We start from the raw sequence: 20,170 nt of genomic DNA, 5'->3' as shown, positions 1-20,170 counted from the left end.
TTTTTTTGGGGAAGTTCCAGTTATTAATTGAACTATTTGTTTATAATTTACTTGACCTATTTTGAAATTTCAAAAAAAATTTAAATATAAATAAATAAATATGAATTAGAAACTTTTTTTTTATTTTTTTTTTTTTTTATTTTTTTTTTTTATTTTTTTTTTTTTAAGGGATAATTATAACAATTTTATTTTATTACTACTAATTTTGAACATAAAAAAAAAGAAATGAGATTTTTATGGAGAAAAATGAATGATAGACCGCAACACGAAATAATGAAGTAGAGTAGTAGTGGTAGTAGTAGTGAGTAAGATTTATAAAATTTCTTACAATGCAGTTAATTTGCTAACAAGTAATTCGGCAACCTTATTAATATATTCTTCAGTATTTAAGTAGTCTGTACGTTTTACACTATTTTTTAAAATATAAAATAAAATAAAAAGAAATTAGTAAATTTAAATTCCAAAAGGTTTTTTTTTTTTTTTTTTTTTTTTTTTTTTTTTTTTTTTTTTGGAAAATAAATAAATAAAAAAAAAAAAAAAAACTTACTTTTCAACTGAACCTTTAACACAAATTGCTAAATCTTTAGTCATGAAACCAGATTCAACAGCATCGATACAGGAAGCTTCAAGAGCATGACAGAATTTTAATAATTTATCATTGTTATCTAATTTAGCACGATATTCAAGACCACGAGTCCAAGCAAAGATAGAAGCGATTGAATTGGTACTGGTTTCTCTACCTTTTTGATGTTCACGGAAATGTCTAGTGACAGTACCATGGGAGGCTTCAGCAACTAAAGAGTCGGCAGAGAGTAAAACTGAAGTCATGAGACCCAAACTACCATAACCCTGGGCGACGGCATCTGATTGAACATCACCGTCATAGTTTTTACAAGCCCAAACGAAGCCACCCTCACTCTTCATAGCATAGGCGACCATGTCGTCGATGAGTCTATGCTCATACCAAATACCGGCAGTGTCGAATTTAACTTTGTACTCTCTTTCGTAGATCTCTTGGAAAATGTCTTTGAAACGGCCGTCGTATCTCTTGAGAATTGTGTTCTTTGTGGAGAGATATAATGGCCACTTTTTGTCCAAACTAAAGTTGAAGCAGGCGTAGGCAAACTCTTTGATTGAGGCGTCGGTATTATACATTCCCAAGGCTACACCACCATCGGATGGGAAGTCAAAGACTTGGAATTTTTGTGGTGCACTGCCGTCGGCTGGTGTGTAGGTTAACTCCAACTTGCCAGCTCCCTTTACTACGAAATCAGTGGCTCTGTATTGGTCACCAAATGCATGACGACCAATAACTATAGATTTATTCCAACAGGTGACCAAACGTGGGACATTCTTACAAACAATTGGCTCTCTAAATAATGTGCCACCCAATGTATTACGAATGGTACCATTTGGTGATTTCCACATCTCCTTCAATCCAAACTCTGTGACACGTGCTTCGTCTGGTGTAATTGTTGCACATTTAATACCAACTTTTAATCTCTTAATTGCATTGGCTGCATCAATTGTAACTTGATCATTGGTTTTATCACGATACTCAATTCCTAAATCATAGGTTTCAACTTTTAAATCTAAAAATGGAAAAATTAATTTCTTTTCAATTAAATCCCAAATAACTCTAAAAGAAAAATAATAATAATAATAAAAAAAAAAAAAAAAATTAAAAAAAAAAAAAAAAATATTAGTTATAATTAATTTTTTTTTTTATATATTTGTTTATTTTTATTTTTATTTTATTTTTTAAAATCTAAATTTATTTTTTTATTTTTTTATTTTTTTATTTTTTATAATCTTATAATTACCTGGTTTGTTCATCACCTAAAAGATTAGCAACTGGATTTGAAACAATGATTTTTTCTACCATTTTATATGATTTTTTTTTTATACCTTACTAGAATTTTTTTTAATATTAAAAATAATAATAAAAAAAAAAAAAAATAGTACCCCGCAATCAAAAAAAAAAAAAAAAAAAATCTTTTTTTTTTTTTTTTTTTTTTTAATTTAATTTTTTTTTTTTATTTTTAAATTAAATTTTTAAAATTTCAATTTTTATACTTTAAAGGTCTATTATGGCGTAAGGAAAAAAGGTGAGGAATTTGAGAGAAAGTTTCTTTTCATTATAATCTCGTCAAGAATATTATTTTATTTTATTTTTATAATTTTTTTTTTTTGTACTGAAATTAAAAAATAAAATTAATTAAAAAAAAAAAGTTTAGAAAAAAAAAAAAAAAAAAAAAAATTTTGTTTTTTAATTATCTCGTTTGAGAAATATGAAACTTTATCTAAAATAAAATAAAATAAAAAAAAAAAAAATTATTAACTTTTTTTATTTTATACCCAATTAAAATCAAATTTCCAAAATCATATTTACACCTTTTTTTAACATATTCATACTTTCTCACACTAATACTAAAATTTAATAAATATTACTAAATAAATTTTAAAAAAAAAAAATAATAAAAGTTTTAATAAATAAAAGATTAAATAATCTTTTGAACTTAAATTACTTATAAAGTGCCATATTTTAATATGTCATCAATTGTCAAAATACGTGATTTTTTTTTTTGTGAATATCCCGAATATCCTTTTTTAGATAAGATAAAAAATAAAGAAATAAAAAAAAAAAAAAATAAAAGTTTATACACTTTATTTGATAAAAAAGAGAACAAACAAAAAAAAATAATAATAAAAAATTAAAATTTATTTTAAAATTCCATCTATTTACAACAAAGAATAGATTGATGGTTTTTTTACTCATCCATCTTTGTGTAAATATGATATTTTTTTCAATGATAAACAAATTATAATCTATATATATAATGTAAAGGAAAAAATATAAAAAATATAAAAAAAAAAAAAAAAAAAAAAAAAAGGTTTAATTAACATGTAAGAATAAATTTTTATTTATTTTAATTTTTTTTTTTTTTTTTTTTTTTTTTTTAAATTAGAAATAATTAATATAAACAATAATACATATAAAAATTATTATTAATTTTTATTTTTTTTTTTTTAAAAAAAAAAGGTTTATTTTAATATTTTTATCCACTTGTTATTTATTTATTTTATTTTATTTTATTTTATTTTATTTTATTTTTTATTTTTAATTTTAATTTTTTACAGTGGCTAACATTGATAGAGTGATGTGTTGATTTGGCAATAATTAAGAAATCAATAATCATCAATTTTAAATTTTATTAATAATAATAACATCACCAAAATTTCACAGATTATTATATTATTTTTATTACAATAATTTAATACCTATATGTAAGTGATTTAAATCACTCACCCCTACAACTCGCATTAACATGGTTGTATCCACCCACCCACCCCCATTTTCAAAAATATTTTTTTTATTTTAAAAATAACTTTTATGGGTGCCGTTTCACCCATACAACTGAATGATAAATAATTTTCATATGAGATCACCAAAAAAAGAAATTTAATTTGAAAAAAAAAAACAAAAAAAAAAAAAAAAAATTGTTTTTTCGTTATAAAAATTATTTTTTTTTTATTTTTATTATTTTTTTTTCAAATTTATCTAAAACTACAAAAAAAAAAAAAAAAAAACAAAAAAATAAATAAAAATAAAAATAAAAATAAAAAAAAAATAAAATAAAAAAATAAAAATAAAATAAATTTTTTTTTTTTTTTTTTTTAATATTTATTATAATAATAATAAAATAATAATAACCCATAGTTTAATAATAATATATAGAAAGAAAGAAAAAAAAGAAAAAAGAAAAAAGAAAAAAGAAAAATTTTTAAATAATAATATAAATTAAAAAAAAATAAAAAAAAAAATGTCAGATTCAAGTTCTGGATCTGGTTCAGGTGAACATCTCAATCGTTACAATGCAAATGATAATGCATTTGTTGTAACATTAGTTATCAATTGTGTGGTGATGTTAATTTTCTTTTTAATATTTTGCATTGTAAGAAGAAAATTCAAACAATTTTACCAATATAGATTTGAACAACACCACAAAGGTGTGTCAGTACCCCCATCGGATGGATTCTTTTCATGGGTTGTAGATACAATTAAATATAGTGATAATAGTATTAAAGATACTGCTGGTTTGGTATGTATATTCTATTTTTATTTTTTAAAAATTGGATTTTTCCGATTCCGTTTCATCACCAGCGTCAAATTTTATTTTTAGTTTTTTTTTCTCATTTTCAAATTTTCATTTTTTTTTTTTTTTTTTTTTTTTTAATTATTAAAAAATATTAACACATCTTCTCCCCCCTATCTTTTAATATATTTTTTTTTTTTTTTTTTTAAAAATAAATAATAAAATAATAATAGGATGGATTTATGTATTTAAGAAATGTTAAAACAAGTTTTTATATTTGTGTTGTATTAATGGTAATATCATCAGTTATGTTATATCCAACCAATTATTATGGTAAATATAATGAACATAGAGAAAAGGATGAAGATGGTAAATTACCAGATGAGGTTGTCGGGTTAACAATGATATCAATGGGTAATATTGAAAGAGGATCTCATTTGTTATGGGTACATTTGGTATTTGTTTTCTTTGTTACCATTGTGGTTTTATGGTTTAGTTATCAAGATTATCATCTTTATTCAAAGGAGAGAATTCAATATAAACAACAAAGTCGTCTTTCAAATTATACAATCATGTTAAGAGATATTCCAAATAGTATGTTCACTCGTGAGGAATTATCAAATTACTTTAAGAGTCATCTCTCAAATCCATCAGATCTTTTGGATGTATCATTACAATATCCTGCACCTCATATCTATGCATTGGTTTCCGAAAGAGAGAACTTTGTAAAGAAATATGAAAGTGCCATAGAGAGCTATAGAAGAACCAAAGAGAAACCAACTACAAAAATAGGATTTTTAGGTTGTTTTGGAGAAGAGAAAGATAGTATCGACTACTTTCAAGAGAAGATCGATGAATTAACCAAAAAGATTGAATACGAGAGAGCCGAGGCTGAAACTGGTTACTATATTAAAAATGCCAATTCAAATGTTGGTGGTTCAAGTTTTGTGATTTTCAATCAAAGAAAGGTTCAAAAAGAGATGGTTCAAACTATTATGCACGCAAAGTATCATGTATTGTTCTCTCGTTATTATGCACCAGATCCAAACGACGTATTCTGGAAGAATATCCATATTGGATTGAAATCATACTATGTCCGTTCACTTATTGTTGCAATTTTAACATTTGCTCTCGTCTTCCTTTGGGGTATTCCAGTGGCATTTTTAAGTGGTTTCAGTAATTTGGAAACTATCTCTAGAGTTAAAGCATTCTCTTGGATCACTGATATCATTAGCAAGAGTAAAATTTTACAAGGTTTTCTTAGTGGTTTCTTACCAAATTTAATTTTAATCATTTTCATGATCTTATTGATCCCCATCATCTATGCTCTTAGTCGTGCTTGTGGCTATTTCTCAAATAGTAGAATTGAAGCTTCTGTTTTCTCAAAATATTTCCTTTTCTTGGTTTTCAATGTTTTCCTCGTTTCCGCTATCGCTGGTACAATCTTCCAATCAATTGAACAAATTGCAAATGATCCAACCTCAATCATTGGTTCAATCGCAAATTCCCTTGGTGGTTTATCATTCCAAATGATCAATTATATTTTAATTGCTGCAGCTGGTTCATTTGGTGCAATTTTACGTATCGTTGGTTTAATTATTCAACTCATTAAATTGAAATGGTTAGCAAAAACAAAGAGACAAATCGATGATACCCTTCATCAAGGTCCATTTGCTTATGGTGTAAACTATGCAAAGAATCTTTTAATCCTTCAATTGACTTTGGCTTACTCAACTCTATCACCTTTTATTTTAATATTTGGTGCTTGGTATTTCGGTTTAAGTTATCTCGTTCAAAAGTATAACATCATTTGGGTAAATACTCCTAATTATCAATGTGGTGGTTTCATGAGCCCAATGCATTTCAGACGTACGATCATTGGTTTACTCATTTATCATATCCTTATGATTGGTACTTTCAATGTTTACAAATTCTACTATGGTATTTTGGTAGTCATCTGTTTAGTTGTTACTATCGTATTTTGGTATTTTGCTGAATATAAATTCAAGGATATTTCAAAGAGTGGTATAATGGATCAATATCAAAAACAACAAACTGATGGTACCAATAGTGGTGATATTGAAATGAAAGCCTCTGGTAGTTCAGTTATCAATGATAGTACAAGTTTAAATCCAACTGTACATCAAGAATTCCATGATGCTTCTCATTCAATCTCTGAATATAATTCAAATAGTTATAAACCACCATATTATGAATTAATGAAAATCAATAATTTTGATTTAGATTTCCCAATTGGTGGTTCTGCAAATGTTTAAAAAAAAAAAAAAAAAAAAAAATATATATATATAAATATATAAAATTACAAAATGTACATATTTTTTTCAGATAATAAAAATTAAATAAATTTTTAGATAAATAATTTTAATTGTTTTTTTATTATTATTATTTTTTTCTTTTTTTTTTTTTTTTTTCTTTTTTGTTTAACAAATAAATAATTTCTAAAAATCTGAAAATGTAAAACCTTTTTATTAATATTTCAAAGTATAATTATTTAATACTTTCCAAATAATATTTCTTTTTCTTTTTAAAAAAAGGATTTTTTTTTAAATAAAAAAATAAATATAAATATAAATTTTTTAATTTGGTTAATTTGTTTTTTAAAAATTAAATTTAGGTTTTAAAATAGGATGAGGATATTAATTTTATTATTACTAATTTTAAGTTTATTGGTAAATTTTTCATTTTGTTTACCTCTAGGCAAAATTGATGATATTTTTAAAAATTGGATGGTAAAATATAATAAGCATTATAAAAATAATAAAGAGTATCTAAAACGTTTTGATATTTTTCAAGATAATTACAATTTTATTTTAAATCATAGAAATAAAAATGGTGAAAATATTGAAATGGATTTAAATGAATATTCAGATTTAACACAAAAAGAATTTGCTGATAAATTTTTTGAAAAATTAGTACCTGAACCTAGATCTGGACCAATTAATGATATTAAAGCAACACCTTTTAAACATAATGTTAATGCAACAATTCCAAAATCATTTGATTGGAGAGATCATGGAGCTGTGGGTAAAGTAAAAAACCAAGGATCATGGTAATTATTACTTTTTTAATAATATTGTTGGAAATTTTTTTTTTTTTTTTATTTTCAGTAAATTTTAATAAAATTAAACTCTATTATTTTTTATTTTTCAAAAAATAATTAGTGCATCATGTTGGTCATTTAGTGCACTCGGAGCTCTAGAAGGCCACTATTATATTAAATATGGTGAATTATTGGATTTAAGTGAACAAAATTTGGTGGATTGCGCAACACCATTCGGCCCAAAAGGTTGTAAAACTGGATGGATGCATGATGCATTTAAATATATCATTTCAAGTGGTGGTGTTAATTTGGAATCACAATATCCATACACAGGAAAGGATGAAGTTTGTAAATTTAATCAAAGTGAAAAAGAAGCAAAGGTATCTGGATTTGTAATGATTCCAAAATTTGATGAAAGTGCTCTAATGGAAGCAATTGCTTTATATGGTCCTGTTGCAGTTCCAATTGATACGTCAACTAAAGAATTTCAACATTTAAGTGGTGGAATATATTATAGTGATTCTTGTGACCCATGGAATACCATACATGCTGTTTTGGCAATTGGATATGGAACTGATGAAAATGGTGTAGATTACTTTTTAATGAAAAATTCTTGGGGAAAAAGCTGGGGAACAAATGGCTTTTTCAAAGTTAAAAGAGGAGTTAAAGGAAAATGTGGGATTGTCACAGCAGCATCTTACCCTATAGTTGCTTAAACTCTTTTTAATTATTATTTTTAAAATTTACCAATTATTTTTTAAAAAAAAAAAAAAAAAGATAAAAAAATAAATAATTAATAATAAAAAAAAAAAAAAGATTTAAGTCAATTATATGTTTGTCAAATTTAAATGTTTTTATTAATGAAAAAAAAAAAACAACTTTTATTATTTAGAGAACCATAAATTTTCTTTGTAATGGAGAAGAGGATAATTCACCGTCACTATTATTTCCACTACTACCAGCACTGTTGTCTCTTTCTCTACCACCATAAAGACCAAAACTACCACTTCTACCTCTTGGAGAATGACTTGGAGTTGACCCATTTGATTTCCTAATATTATTCTCCCTTATTGGAGTTAAGTCAATTCCTTGATCACGATAATTTTCATTTTTTCCATTTAAACCTAAAAATGGTGGGGTTAATCTAATAACACCACCGCTACCTCTTAAATCATTATTGAAAATATTATTTCCACTACCTCTCATATTAAGTGTTGATGGTGATGATGATTGTGAGTTATTATTATTATTATTACTATTATTATTATTATTTGTATTATTTTGATTATTAATTATTGATGAAGAGGGTGAAGAAGAATTACTACTTGTTGAATTTGTTGAATTTGTTGAATTTGTTGAATTTGTTGAATTTGTTGAATTTGTTGAATTTGTTGAATTTGTTGAATTTGTTGAATTTGTTGAATTTGTTGAAGTTGTTGAAGAATTTGAAGATGAATAATCATAACTAATTGAATTATTACTACCACTTGATGAAGAACCAAAATTAAGAGGTATTAAATTATTACTACTTGTTGTACTTGAACTTGATTTAACTTTTAATAAACCACTTGAACTTCTAATATTAATATTTGAGGAAGGTTGTTTTAATTTTAGATTATGTAAATATTGATGATCAACAGAACCACGCATAAAGAATTGTTCAGCAGCAACACAATCACCACGAGCAGATTGAAGGAAATTACCATACTCTTGTAAACAAACGATATTATTTGGATTGGTAATCAAAGAGGAGAGATAATAATCTTCAGCGGAATCATATTCACCACAACGTTCTAAAAGTTGAGCAAATCTAAAGAGAGAGTCAGTATGATTTGGATTTGAAAAGATTGCACGTTGAAAATATTCAAAAGCTTTATCGATATCTGGATTATTTCTATCAGAGAATTGAATTTCCGAAACACCTTGCATATCACCAACACCCAAGTGTGAATAAACTTCACCCATTGTGCAAAGTGTATCTGCATTGTTTGGATCAGTCTCTAAGGCAGTCTCTAATTTTTCCAAAGCCATTTTAAAGAAACGATTTGCTGCGATTGGATCACCACTATTGAATAACATTTCACCCTTAACTTTAAATAGATAACCTTGAGCCACATTCATAAATGGTACATATTTGACACGAATACCAATTTCATCCAAATCATTTATATCCAAAGGATTCTCACCACGAAGTAACCAACAATTTGGTTGTAATCTAAATTCTTCATTAATACGATGAGTGAATTTTAAACCGGTCATCTTTTGAATTCTTTTAAATAATAAATATTTTCCATCAATTAAATGATCTGAAAATGATGATAAACCCAATACTAAAGAATCACCACGAATTTCATCTTCAAATAAACCTTTATCAAATTTTTTCATTAAATATTTCTTCATACGTTCATTCCAAAATAAATCAGATTTATCACTTATACCAAGAATTCTATTTAGGTAGGTAACTATTAAACGACGATAAGGTGCTTCCAATGGAATTTTTGCTTGTTTCATTTTGAATCGAAGTTTTTGACGAAGTTGTTGTTTAACTACACGTGCACACATTTCAATGAAAATCAATGATTTCATATCCAATGATTGACAAGATTGACGAATGTAACCTAAATATCTAACATTAACACCACTTCTATGAAGTGATTCTGTGATTGGAAAAGTGTAAACATTTGAAGTAGATATTTCAACACCATTCAATTCTTCCACCAATTCTGGTATCGTTGTATTCAATAGATAACTTGTTGCTTCCAAAGTTTCACTATTATGCTCCAACTCATTATGACCTCTAATGAAACGTGAAAAAGAATCTGAACATAATGGTTTCTTATAGTTTCTAACAAATTCTGGTCTTAATAATCTATAGAGATGACCCATTTTAATCTCTTTTCTTGGTGCTTCAGGTGGGTAAAGTCTTGCGAAATCCAATAGATAATATCTACCATCAAAACCACGATGACCCTCTAAATCTGCTGGTGAATGTAAAAAGGTACCATTATCACCACATCTATGACCTTTAATATTCAATAGTGTTGCTACCTCTTTTACCTTGTTTGAAAGATACTCATCTTCATTGTGAATTGTCAAACCATAATCATTTGAACCATAATAGATTGAATCCTTCTCCACTGGTAAAATTGACATTGCAATAACTCTGAAGCCTCTATAATCAACCAATGCCATCAATGGTAAACTTAGATTCGAGACATTACAATTGAAAACATTGATCAATCCCTTTAATTCATGACCACCAACACACATTGATGCATAATCGCTACCATAAAATTCTTCACGATCAATTGCAAACTTGAATAGTATACCATGGACAATGAATTTATCACCACCTGCCAATCCACCAATATCAATCGATGGAATTGTCTTTTCACTATTTGGTAAGTATCTCTCAGAGATAATTACTTTTCCAAAGGTTGAAGATGCATAAACGAAATCTTGTGTCAACGCAATGAATTGACTATTAACTTTAATCTTTTCGCTTTGTAATGAATTACAATCAATATTTCTTAAATCTTCCATAATCTCTTGAAATCTTTCATTATAATCAATATTTACACTTGAAAAATCTTCACCATCAATATCACTATCACAATAATCTTCTTCTTCTTCATTATCATTTAAACTTATATCATTTTCACTATTATTAATTATTTGTGTTGTTGTTGCTGCTGTTATTGTTGATGTTGATTTAATTGAATCAAATGGAAAATTATTAATATTATTATTATTTATTGTATTTGTTGAAAATGGAATTATTGGTGGTGATGGTGGTAATGATGATGATAATGATGTTTTATTTGTAGTTTGTTCTAATAATTTATTTAATTGTTCAATTGAAGATGATTTCTCTTTATATAATTGCTCAATTTTATCATGCTCTTCATCTTGATTAAATTTTTTATCTTCTTTTTGTTCAAGTCCATTGTCATTTTCTTCATGATCATCTTCTTCTTCTTCCTCTTCTCTTTCATCATTACTATCATCCTCATCACTTTCAACTTTTGGTGTTGAAATAGCAGAACTTGCAAATCTTAATGATATATTTTTAGGTGGTTGTGGTGTTATCTTACTATTATTATTATTATTATTATTATTACTATTATTACTATTACTATTATTATTATTATTATTATTATTATTATTATTATTATTATTATTATTATTATTATTATTATTATTATTATTATTATTATTATTATTATTATTATTATTATTATTATTAGAATTGATTAATTCATTTAAACCATCTTCATGATAATTTGACATTAATAATTTTGACCTATTTTTAGGCGGTTTAGAAGGTGATGTTGTTGGTGAAATTATATGGTTATGTTGATTCATTAAGGCTGAAGGCGATGTAACTTTTTCACCATGATCACTAATACGAATATTTTTAAAATTTAATGATGTTGGCGGTATTAAACTATTATTATTATTATTATTATTATTATTATTATTATTATTATTATTATTATTATTATTATTATTATTATTATTATTATTATTATTATTATTATTATTATTATTATCAATTATAACTTTATTATTTATAATTTCTTGTTCTTTTGTTTTCTTTTCTAAAAATTCATCAACTGATAATAATAAATTACTACTTAAACTGTTACTATTTGAAATGCTACAATTATTTATAGTTGGTGAGTGTTGTTGTTGGTTTGGAGTTGATTTTAATATGAATGGTGATAATGTTGGTACTTTATATTCAACGATTTCAACTAAATGATGATTTGGAGATAATGGGGCACTTTTTACACCATTAAAATTATTTTTATTATTTTCACTATTATTATTGTTGTTAATTTTATCTATATTATTATTTAAATTATTTAAATTATTTACACCTTTATAATTATAACCAAATGTTTGAGTTGGAATATAATTGGTTGTATCAATTTTTGCATTAAAAAATGGTAATAAATTATTACTATTAAATGAATTTGTATTAAAATTATTATTAAATGATGATAATGCTTGTGAAATTGGTGGTTGCACTACACCAATTGTTGGTAATGGTGAATTATTAATATTACTATTATTATTATTATTACTATTATTATTACTATTATTATTTAATTTACTACGTGTAATTGTATTTGAATTAAATAATGATGAAGATTGATAAGAATAACAATTATTCTTTTTTGAAGATCTGATACGTTTAAATTGTGGTGGAGCATTTGCTTTTTTATCTTTATATAAGTCCTCTAATAATGGTGAATTTAAAATTGTAGCCCTTTGTTTAGCTTTGGATTTATCTCTAATACTTTGATTCACTAACTTTCTTGCCTCTTCTTGATGATAGTGTAATAAATTATCGTCACTTTCCTGTGATGTCAATAATCTATTTGTACTACCCTCCAAACTACTTGTACTTAAACTATTAATACTCTCCATACTTGAGTTTATAAAACTACCATTTTCACTATCTCTAAAACTTTTAAACATTTGACTACCACCAACTCCATTAAGTGTTGTTAAATTAATATTATTATTGTTTTTACCAATATCACTCTTTTTACTACTATTTTCAATATTATTATTATCATCATTATTATCACTATTTTCATTATTATTATTATTTATTTCTTTTTCATTTTCAATATTATTTGTTAATAATAATTGAGTACCTTGAAGAGATTGTTTTAATTTATTTTTATTGTAGATATCATTTTCTAATTGATGTTGAATATGTAAACTTTCCCTTTGATTTCTTTTATTTTGGAGGAGTTGGATATCGGGTATTTGTGATTTCATCTCTGACGATGACCCAATTGATTTTCTAGTTCTATGTTTATATCTATTTCTAATTCCTCCCATTGCCATTGGAAGATTATTACTAATATTATTACCAATACTACCACTACTAATACTAATTCCTTTCTTTAATTGTTGTTTCTTTCTTCTACTTTGAAATCCATATCTTTTATCAATTATAATTAACAATGTTAAAACCAAAATAAATAATAAAAATGTAAGAAAGTTACCTAAAATTGAGATTAAAAACCACATACATATATGTTAATATTAATGTTAAAAATTTAAATGTATGATAAATAAAATAGAATCTAAATTACCCTTTTTAATAGCTTCTAAAGTATCTTGCTTTTCAAATTCGAGTGAAGAATATTCAAATAATTTAATTATTTCAACTCTTTCATTTAAACTATCCCCTATTATTGATGAAAACATTTTAATCTTTTCTCCAACCCAATGACAGTAAGTTGATCCACCAAGAAAAATAGATGAAATTACTTTATTTAATAATCCAGTTGACATTTTTTTTTTTTTTTTTTTTTTTTTATTATTTAATTTTTATTATTATTACTGTTATTACTATTATTATTTTATTATTACAATATAGTTTTTACTATTTTTATAGAAATTATAATTATTCTTTCCTTTTTTTTTAAGGTACATATAAATAATTATAATAACTAAATCTAGGGACTATAATTTTTTTTATTTTTAATTTATATTCTAAAATATAAATTATTTTAAATAAATAAATAAAAAAAAAAAAGTAAATGTTATTTCATATAATGTCTTTTGTTGCGAGTGAAAATAAAAAAAAATAAAAAAATTTCAATACAATAAAAAAAAAAAATTATAAATAAATGAAATGCTATATTTAGTGTGGTTTAATTAATATTATGATTTAAATAAAATAAATATTTTATTTTTTTATTTTATTTTATTTTTATTTTTTTTTTTTTTTTGACAACGTTGATTGTGTGTGTGTGTGTGGTTTTTGAAAAAAAAAAAAAAAAAACAATACAATGTCTAAAAATAAAATTAAAAAAAAAAACATTGAAAAAAAAAAAAAAAAAAAAAACCTAAAAAAAAAAAAAAAAAAAAAAAAAAAAAAAAAAAAAAAAAAAAAAAAAAAAAGGTGGCATTTTTGTTCCAAAAAATCTTTGAATGATGGGAAAATCATCAAAAACATTAATATGTTCATTTTAAAATATTTTTTATTATTATTATTATTATTTAAATTTTTTTTTTTTTCATTTTCATTTTTATTTTTATTTTATTTTATTTTATTTTATTTTTTCTAAATCATTTTTATAAACTGAAAGCATTGTTACTTGCTCAACAAAACTTTTCTCAAAGTTGAATAAAAAATTGTGAAATTTTTTTTTTTTTTTTTTTTTTTTTTTTTTCATTTAAGACACCCAAATTTTATTTCATGATGGTCAATAATAAACAAATTTTGAAAAATATTCTTATTACATTTTTTATTATAGTTAATTGTAAATTTTTAAATGCTTTACAGGATCAAAGCAAAATAAATTCAAAAGATTCATGTTTTACATATATTCCTAAATCAGTATCTGAAAAAGTTACTTTATTAAAACCTGACCTTGGTGGTTTGAGAGATGTTGTTATAAAATCAATACCAGAACAATTTAGTAGTAAAAACAATAATAATAATAATAATAATAATAATAATAATAATAATAACAATACTTTATATTTTTTATTAAAAGATCTTAAACCAAATACTCAATATGCATTAAGAATATCATACCCAGCAACAGTATGTTTTTTTTTTTTTTTTTTTTTTTTTTTTTTTTTTTTTGTTCAAACAAATCCAAAAAAACTCAAACCATTTTACTAAAAATCTTAAATTTAAATTTATAAAAGAGCCCAACAGATTATAGAATCAAATTTTTTGATAACCCTTTAATAACTACAGAGGTTTTAAATAAATTCAAATTGAATGAAGATGAAAAACCAAAATCAAGAGACCTTTTAAATACTGAAATTATTAAATTTAAGACTGATTCCAGTTCTTATGTTATAGTATGTAAATTATTAATATTGTTTTATACTATCATCAATATATATATATATATATATTCAATATATATATATATATATATATATATATATATATATATATTAATTTATTGTTTTTTTTAAATTATTTATACATTTGGGGGAAAAAAAAAAGGAATCATATGAACTTAATAGAATTAAACATAATCCATGCTCAATTATTATGATTGATGCAATTAATTTAGCAATCACACCATCATTTGTAAAAAATGATGGTTATAAATATCAAAGTTTTGATCTCATTATGGATACTGAAACTATAGGAGTACCACCTGAAATTCCAAAATTAGTATTAATAATAGTATCAACACTCTTTATTGTATTCTTTGCTGTAAAAAAATATATAAACCATATTTAGGAAAAAATACCTATTACTATTATTATTATTATTATTTTTTTAATATAAATATTTTATTATATTTTTTTTTTTTTTTTTTTTTTTTTTTTTTCAAAAACTTAATATTACTTTTTTCTTCTAAAAAAAGGGGGGATATAAAAATAAAGATATTGTTTGTTTGGTGGTGATGATGAGTATTGTTATAATGTTGATGACAAGTTATTAGTTTTTTTTTTTTTTTTTTTTTTTTTTTTTTTTAAATGATGAATAAAATTAATAATTTAAAAGAAATATTGCATAGTTGGACGAGTTGGTATATTTCTTTCTTCTTGAACGGCTTGGAAAATTTTGAAATCTCTATCCAAGTTTTCATTGAGTGAAAGGATGGAAGCGACATTACCACATCTATAACAATAGTTTGGAGCAGACCAAACAGTGACTAAACTATTATCAAACATATATCTATAACCTTCTTGTACCAATTGATGAGCACGACAAATGAGGTTAAGACCATTGATATGTTCAAACTCTGCAGTGACTTTACTTCCGAATAACCAACCTGCACCTCTTGGTGATGGTTGCCATTGTTCAATATCTTCTGGATCTGACCACATTAAATCACAGAATGGACCTTCATGTGGAATCTCTAAATTTCTTGAAATAATTCTAATTTGATCCAAAGTACGTACTTTTGGTGATAAACCACCATGAACACAAAGTACTTTACCATCAATAATCTAAAGGTAGAAATTTTAAATAAATAATAATAAAAAAAAAAATAAAAAATAAAAAAATAAAAAAGTTAGATTTAAAAAAGTTATTTTTTTTTTTTTTTTTTTTTTTTTTTATAAAAATAGAAATTATTAAAAATAGAAATTATTTTTTTAAAAAAAACCTACAGCAGCTAAAGTTAAGAAATCGAAAACACTTGTACAATATTTCCAAGCATTTACATTACCATATTTTTGTTGGCATTCATCATAAAAACCATAAACTTGTGTGATTTGTCTACTTTCATGATTTCCTCTTAATAATGTAATTTTATCTGGGTATCTAGCTTTGAGTGCAAGTAAATATGTAAATGTTTCTAAACTGTAATATCCTCTATCGACAAAATCACCCTATTTAAAGGAGAAGAAAGAAAAAAAAAAAAAAGATAAAATTTTTTTTTTTTTTTTTTTTTTTTTTTTTTTTTTTTTTTTTTTTTATTAGTAATCGATCCTACACATTAAAAAAAAAAAAAAACAACTTACCATGAAAACATAGTTTGTATCTGGTACTTCACCACCGGTTTTGAATAATTCTAATAAATCATAAAATTGACCGTGAATATCACCACAAATGGTAACTGGACTTCTAACTGGTTGTACATTTGATTCTTCTAATAAAAGTTCCTTAACTCTTTCACAAAGTTTCTTTAAATCATTTTCTGGTAAATATTTGCATTGACGTGCAGTCTCTACCCATTCATCAAGTGGAAGTGCGTTACTCATTTTGTTTTATGTATTTGTTTGTTTGTTTGTTTTTTTATGATCTGTTTGTTTTTTTTTTTTTTTTTTGCGTTATTGATAATTGTTATTGTACAAAAAAGGGAAAAAATAAAATAAAATCGATTTTATTTATAATGCCTTTTTGAATATTGATTTAATGTTAATATATAATTAATTATTATTGTTGTTTTTAATTTACAAATACACCACTAAAAAAAAAAAAAAAATCAACAAAAAAAAAAAAAAAAAAAAAAAAAAAATTCAAAAAAAAAAAAAAAAAAAAAAAAAAAAATTTAAAAAAAAAAAAAAAAAAAAAAATTAAAAAAAATTTTTTTTTTTTGGGAGAGGTAAAAGTTTGTGGATTTTATATTTAAAAATGAAGGGAAGTAATTAATTTTAAATAATTTAAATAATAATAAAAAAAAAAAAAACAGTGATGATTTTAAAAATATTAATAAATACCTTAAAATTAATTAAAATAAATATTTGGAATTTTTTTTTTTTTATATATTATTTAATATAGATAAATAAATTTATTATTTGGTAATAATTAAAAAAATTAAAAAAAAAAAAAAAATGTTTTTATATGGAAAAAAAAAATGGAAAAAAATCATAAAAAAAAAATAAAAAAATAATTAAAAATAAAAACCAGCAAAGAATGACTTCACAAAGCTACTCTATTTTTAAATTTTTATTTTGGTTTTATGTGAATTGGAATTTTTTAATTTTTTTAATTTTTTTAATAATTTCCTCAAATATTTTAGGATACAACCACGTCATAAAAAAATGAGGATTAAGTTCCAAGCCCATATAAAATAAATGAAAATTCAAGTTTTTTTTTTTAAAAAAAAAATAAAAAAAATAAAAATTACAATGAATAATGTAAATATTTAAACAACATTTTAATTTTTTTTTTTTTTTTTTTTTTTTTTTTTTTTTTTTTTTTTAATATAATACAAATAAAATTATTTTTATTCTAAATTGAGTTATTACTATTATTACTATTATTGATATTATTATTGCTATTATTATTATTATTATTATTATTATTATTATTATTATTATTATTATTATTATTCATATTATTATTATTATTATTATTATTATTATTATTATTTTTATTATTATTATTAATAAAATTACTATCTTTAGTTTGTGTGGTAATTATTGATGATGAATTTATAATAATATTATTAATTTTATTATTAATTTCTATAATTAAATGATCTTGTTTCCTTATTCTTAAATTTTGTTTTTTTGAACGTAATTTCATTTCTTTTAATTTTAATTCCATTTCTTTAATTTTCATTTCTAATTCATCTATTTTTTTATCTTTTTCTTCAGTTATGGTTGTATTAGTATTTTTTGATAATTTTATTGAAATTTCATTTATGTTTCCATTACTTTCTTGAATGGATTTTATTAATTCCTTTTTATCTTTTTTTTTCATTCCTATCGAAATTACAACTTGATTTTTATTTTGATCAATTTTATCATTTTCTAGTTTTCCAACAAAAACAGATGATAATTTATTAATTTCTTTTTCTTCTTGGTTTAACATTTTTACATTTGAATTATAGGATTAATAATAGTAATAATAATAATAATTAAAATTAATAAAAAAAAAAAAAAAATTTTGAATTTATATAAAAAAAATTCCTAAAATTGATTTCTCAAGAAATTGTTGAAAAAAAAAAAAAAAAAAAATAAAATAAAAAAAGAGAAAAATTAATTAAAATTAATTTATATTTCATTTTTATTTCCAACCGAATTTGGTTTTTTTTTTTTTTTCTAAAAATAATAATAAGCAATTTAAAAAAATAAAGACATTAATAACTCCTCTTCCCAATTTTTAAAGAATGTTTTTTTTTTTTTTTTATTTGTGTAATAAATTTTATTTTAGTTTTATAAAAAAAAAAAAAAAAAGGAATTTGAAAATCTGTGGATTTTGATTAATTATAAATAATAACTATTACCTGTGTTGTTATTATACGTATTTATTAATTATTGTTTTTTTTTTTTTTTTTCTTTTGTTTTTTTTTTTTTTTTTTTTTTTTAAAAAAAGTTATTTTTGTTCTTCTTTTTAAATAAGTTAATTATGGACTGGGCATTTCTTTGATTTTAATAAATATTCAGAAATACAATTTGTATGAAATATGCACCAACATTCTAAACGGGCCACATTTTGACCTTTTGTGAACTCTTCAAGACAAATTGGACATTCAATATCTTCACTTAAATCATTTTCAAGTACACTTGTTGAATAACCAACACCAACTTGTTTTTGTTGAACCCTTATATGTGTTTTACTTAGATGGCTAATTAAATTTGGTGACTGTAAAAAAAAAAAAAAAAAAAAAAAAAAATAGGTGTTAAAATCTGGGGAAATCTTGGAAATAAAAATAAAAATAAAAATATAATAAATTACCTTTTCATTACATAAAGGACACTTATAATTATGAACATCGTCTAGCAAATGCTTTTCATTACAATGATTTATAAATTCTACTGTTGTCATTGACTTTTTACATCCACTGTAAGGACATTTAATAGTTGTTGATTTGGCTTTTGGACTATTAAATTTTAAAAATAAAAAATTAAAAAAGTTAGTTATGAAAATTTCTGGTAAAAGGTATTTTGTTGTCAGTATATTAAAGATGTCTGCTGCCACTACTACTACTATTACTTACTCTAATGTCTCTTTATCCAATAAATTAAAGGTTAAACATTCATCGATATGTTTATTAATTGATGGCCAATCCTTTCCAATAGATTTAAATGAAATACCGCAAACTGGGCAGTTATTATTTAGATCTGGTAATCCACCTTCTTTTCCATTTGGAGTTTTAGGATTACTACTATTATTATTATTATTATTATTGGTGGTGGTGGTGGTGGTGGTGGTGTTGCTAATATTTACAGGTGATTTCTTTGGTGGTGATGATGATGATGCTGTTGGTGGTGGTAATGGTTTAGGGGGTGTTGGGGTATTTGCTGGTGTTTTTGTAGTTGCAGTAGTTGTTGTCGTTGTTGTTGTTGCTGTTTTTGGTGGATCTGCTTTTGATTGTTCTGACAACTTCATTTGTTTCATAGTTCTAGCTATAATATCCTCATAGTCAAATGTAGGTATAGTTGGATTATCAATGATTGAAATAGCATTTTCTTTAATTAATGAAACTGAAGGAAAAATTAAAAGAGGTTTACTTGGTTCATTATTATTATTATTATTATTATTATTATTATTGTTGTTGTTATTGTTTAAAGATGCTAAAGACGATGATGGTGATGATGTTGAATTTGTGGT

General features: G+C 23.2%; 8 protein-coding genes across 8 annotated transcripts in view; 3 read left to right on the top strand and 5 right to left on the bottom strand.

The window, feature by feature from the left end:
• Positions 1-324: 324 nt before the first annotated feature.
• idhC (isocitrate dehydrogenase (NADP+)) lies at positions 325-1,885 on the bottom strand (the record flags this gene model as incomplete). The annotated part of the gene is made up of 3 exons (XM_640191.1): positions 325-409; positions 548-1,639; positions 1,824-1,885. The coding sequence occupies 3 exons, from the start codon at positions 1,883-1,885 to the stop codon at positions 325-327; spliced, it is 1,239 nt and encodes a 412-aa protein (XP_645283.1).
• A 1,939-nt stretch (positions 1,886-3,824) lies between these two features.
• orfR1062 (hypothetical protein) lies at positions 3,825-6,373 on the top strand (the record flags this gene model as incomplete). Its single annotated transcript, XM_640190.1, has 2 exons — positions 3,825-4,103; positions 4,331-6,373. The coding sequence occupies 2 exons, from the start codon at positions 3,825-3,827 to the stop codon at positions 6,371-6,373; spliced, it is 2,322 nt and encodes a 773-aa protein (XP_645282.1).
• Positions 6,374-6,844: 471 nt separating this feature from the next.
• DDB_G0272298 (hypothetical protein) lies at positions 6,845-7,874 on the top strand (the record flags this gene model as incomplete). Its single annotated transcript, XM_640189.1, has 2 exons — positions 6,845-7,167; positions 7,280-7,874. The coding sequence occupies 2 exons, from the start codon at positions 6,845-6,847 to the stop codon at positions 7,872-7,874; spliced, it is 918 nt and encodes a 305-aa protein (XP_645281.1).
• A 172-nt stretch (positions 7,875-8,046) lies between these two features.
• DDB_G0272206 (hypothetical protein) lies at positions 8,047-13,476 on the bottom strand (the record flags this gene model as incomplete). The annotated part of the gene is made up of 2 exons (XM_640188.1): positions 8,047-13,184; positions 13,275-13,476. The coding sequence occupies 2 exons, from the start codon at positions 13,474-13,476 to the stop codon at positions 8,047-8,049; spliced, it is 5,340 nt and encodes a 1,779-aa protein (XP_645280.1).
• Positions 13,477-14,389: 913 nt separating this feature from the next.
• DDB_G0272458 (hypothetical protein) lies at positions 14,390-15,397 on the top strand (the record flags this gene model as incomplete). Its single annotated transcript, XM_640187.1, has 3 exons — positions 14,390-14,737; positions 14,899-14,997; positions 15,155-15,397. The coding sequence occupies 3 exons, from the start codon at positions 14,390-14,392 to the stop codon at positions 15,395-15,397; spliced, it is 690 nt and encodes a 229-aa protein (XP_645279.1).
• A 260-nt stretch (positions 15,398-15,657) lies between these two features.
• On the bottom strand, positions 15,658-16,869 carry ppp6C (protein phosphatase 6 catalytic subunit; the record flags this gene model as incomplete). Its single annotated transcript, XM_640186.1, has 3 exons — positions 15,658-16,113; positions 16,276-16,497; positions 16,630-16,869. 3 exons carry the CDS (start codon positions 16,867-16,869, stop codon positions 15,658-15,660), a joined length of 918 nt encoding a protein of 305 aa, XP_645278.1.
• Positions 16,870-17,842: 973 nt separating this feature from the next.
• On the bottom strand, positions 17,843-18,427 carry DDB_G0272204 (Fis-type helix-turn-helix domain-containing protein; the record flags this gene model as incomplete). The annotated part of the gene is made up of 1 exon (XM_640185.1): positions 17,843-18,427. The coding sequence occupies one exon, from the start codon at positions 18,425-18,427 to the stop codon at positions 17,843-17,845; it is 585 nt and encodes a 194-aa protein (XP_645277.1).
• Positions 18,428-18,958: 531 nt separating this feature from the next.
• DDB_G0272202 (C2H2-type zinc finger-containing protein) overlaps positions 18,959-20,170 on the bottom strand; it is a gene marked incomplete at both ends in the record, with an annotated part of 1,915 nt that continues 703 nt past the window's right edge. The window contains 3 exons of the mRNA XM_640184.1: positions 18,959-19,201; positions 19,295-19,439; positions 19,557-20,170. The exon at positions 19,557-20,170 is cut by the window's right edge and continues 395 nt beyond it. Of these exons, the coding sequence (XP_645276.1) occupies positions 18,959-19,201; positions 19,295-19,439; positions 19,557-20,170 (1,002 nt within the window). The remainder of the gene's footprint in view (positions 19,202-19,294; positions 19,440-19,556) is intronic.

The sequence above is a fragment of the Dictyostelium discoideum genome, assembly GCF_000004695.1.
Source record: "Dictyostelium discoideum AX4 chromosome 2 chromosome, whole genome shotgun sequence".
In the NCBI taxonomy this organism is placed as follows: Eukaryota; Evosea; class Eumycetozoa; order Dictyosteliales; family Dictyosteliaceae; genus Dictyostelium; species Dictyostelium discoideum.
Note: the sequence above shows the minus strand (reverse complement) of the source record. Positions and strands in the feature narration are given on the sequence as shown.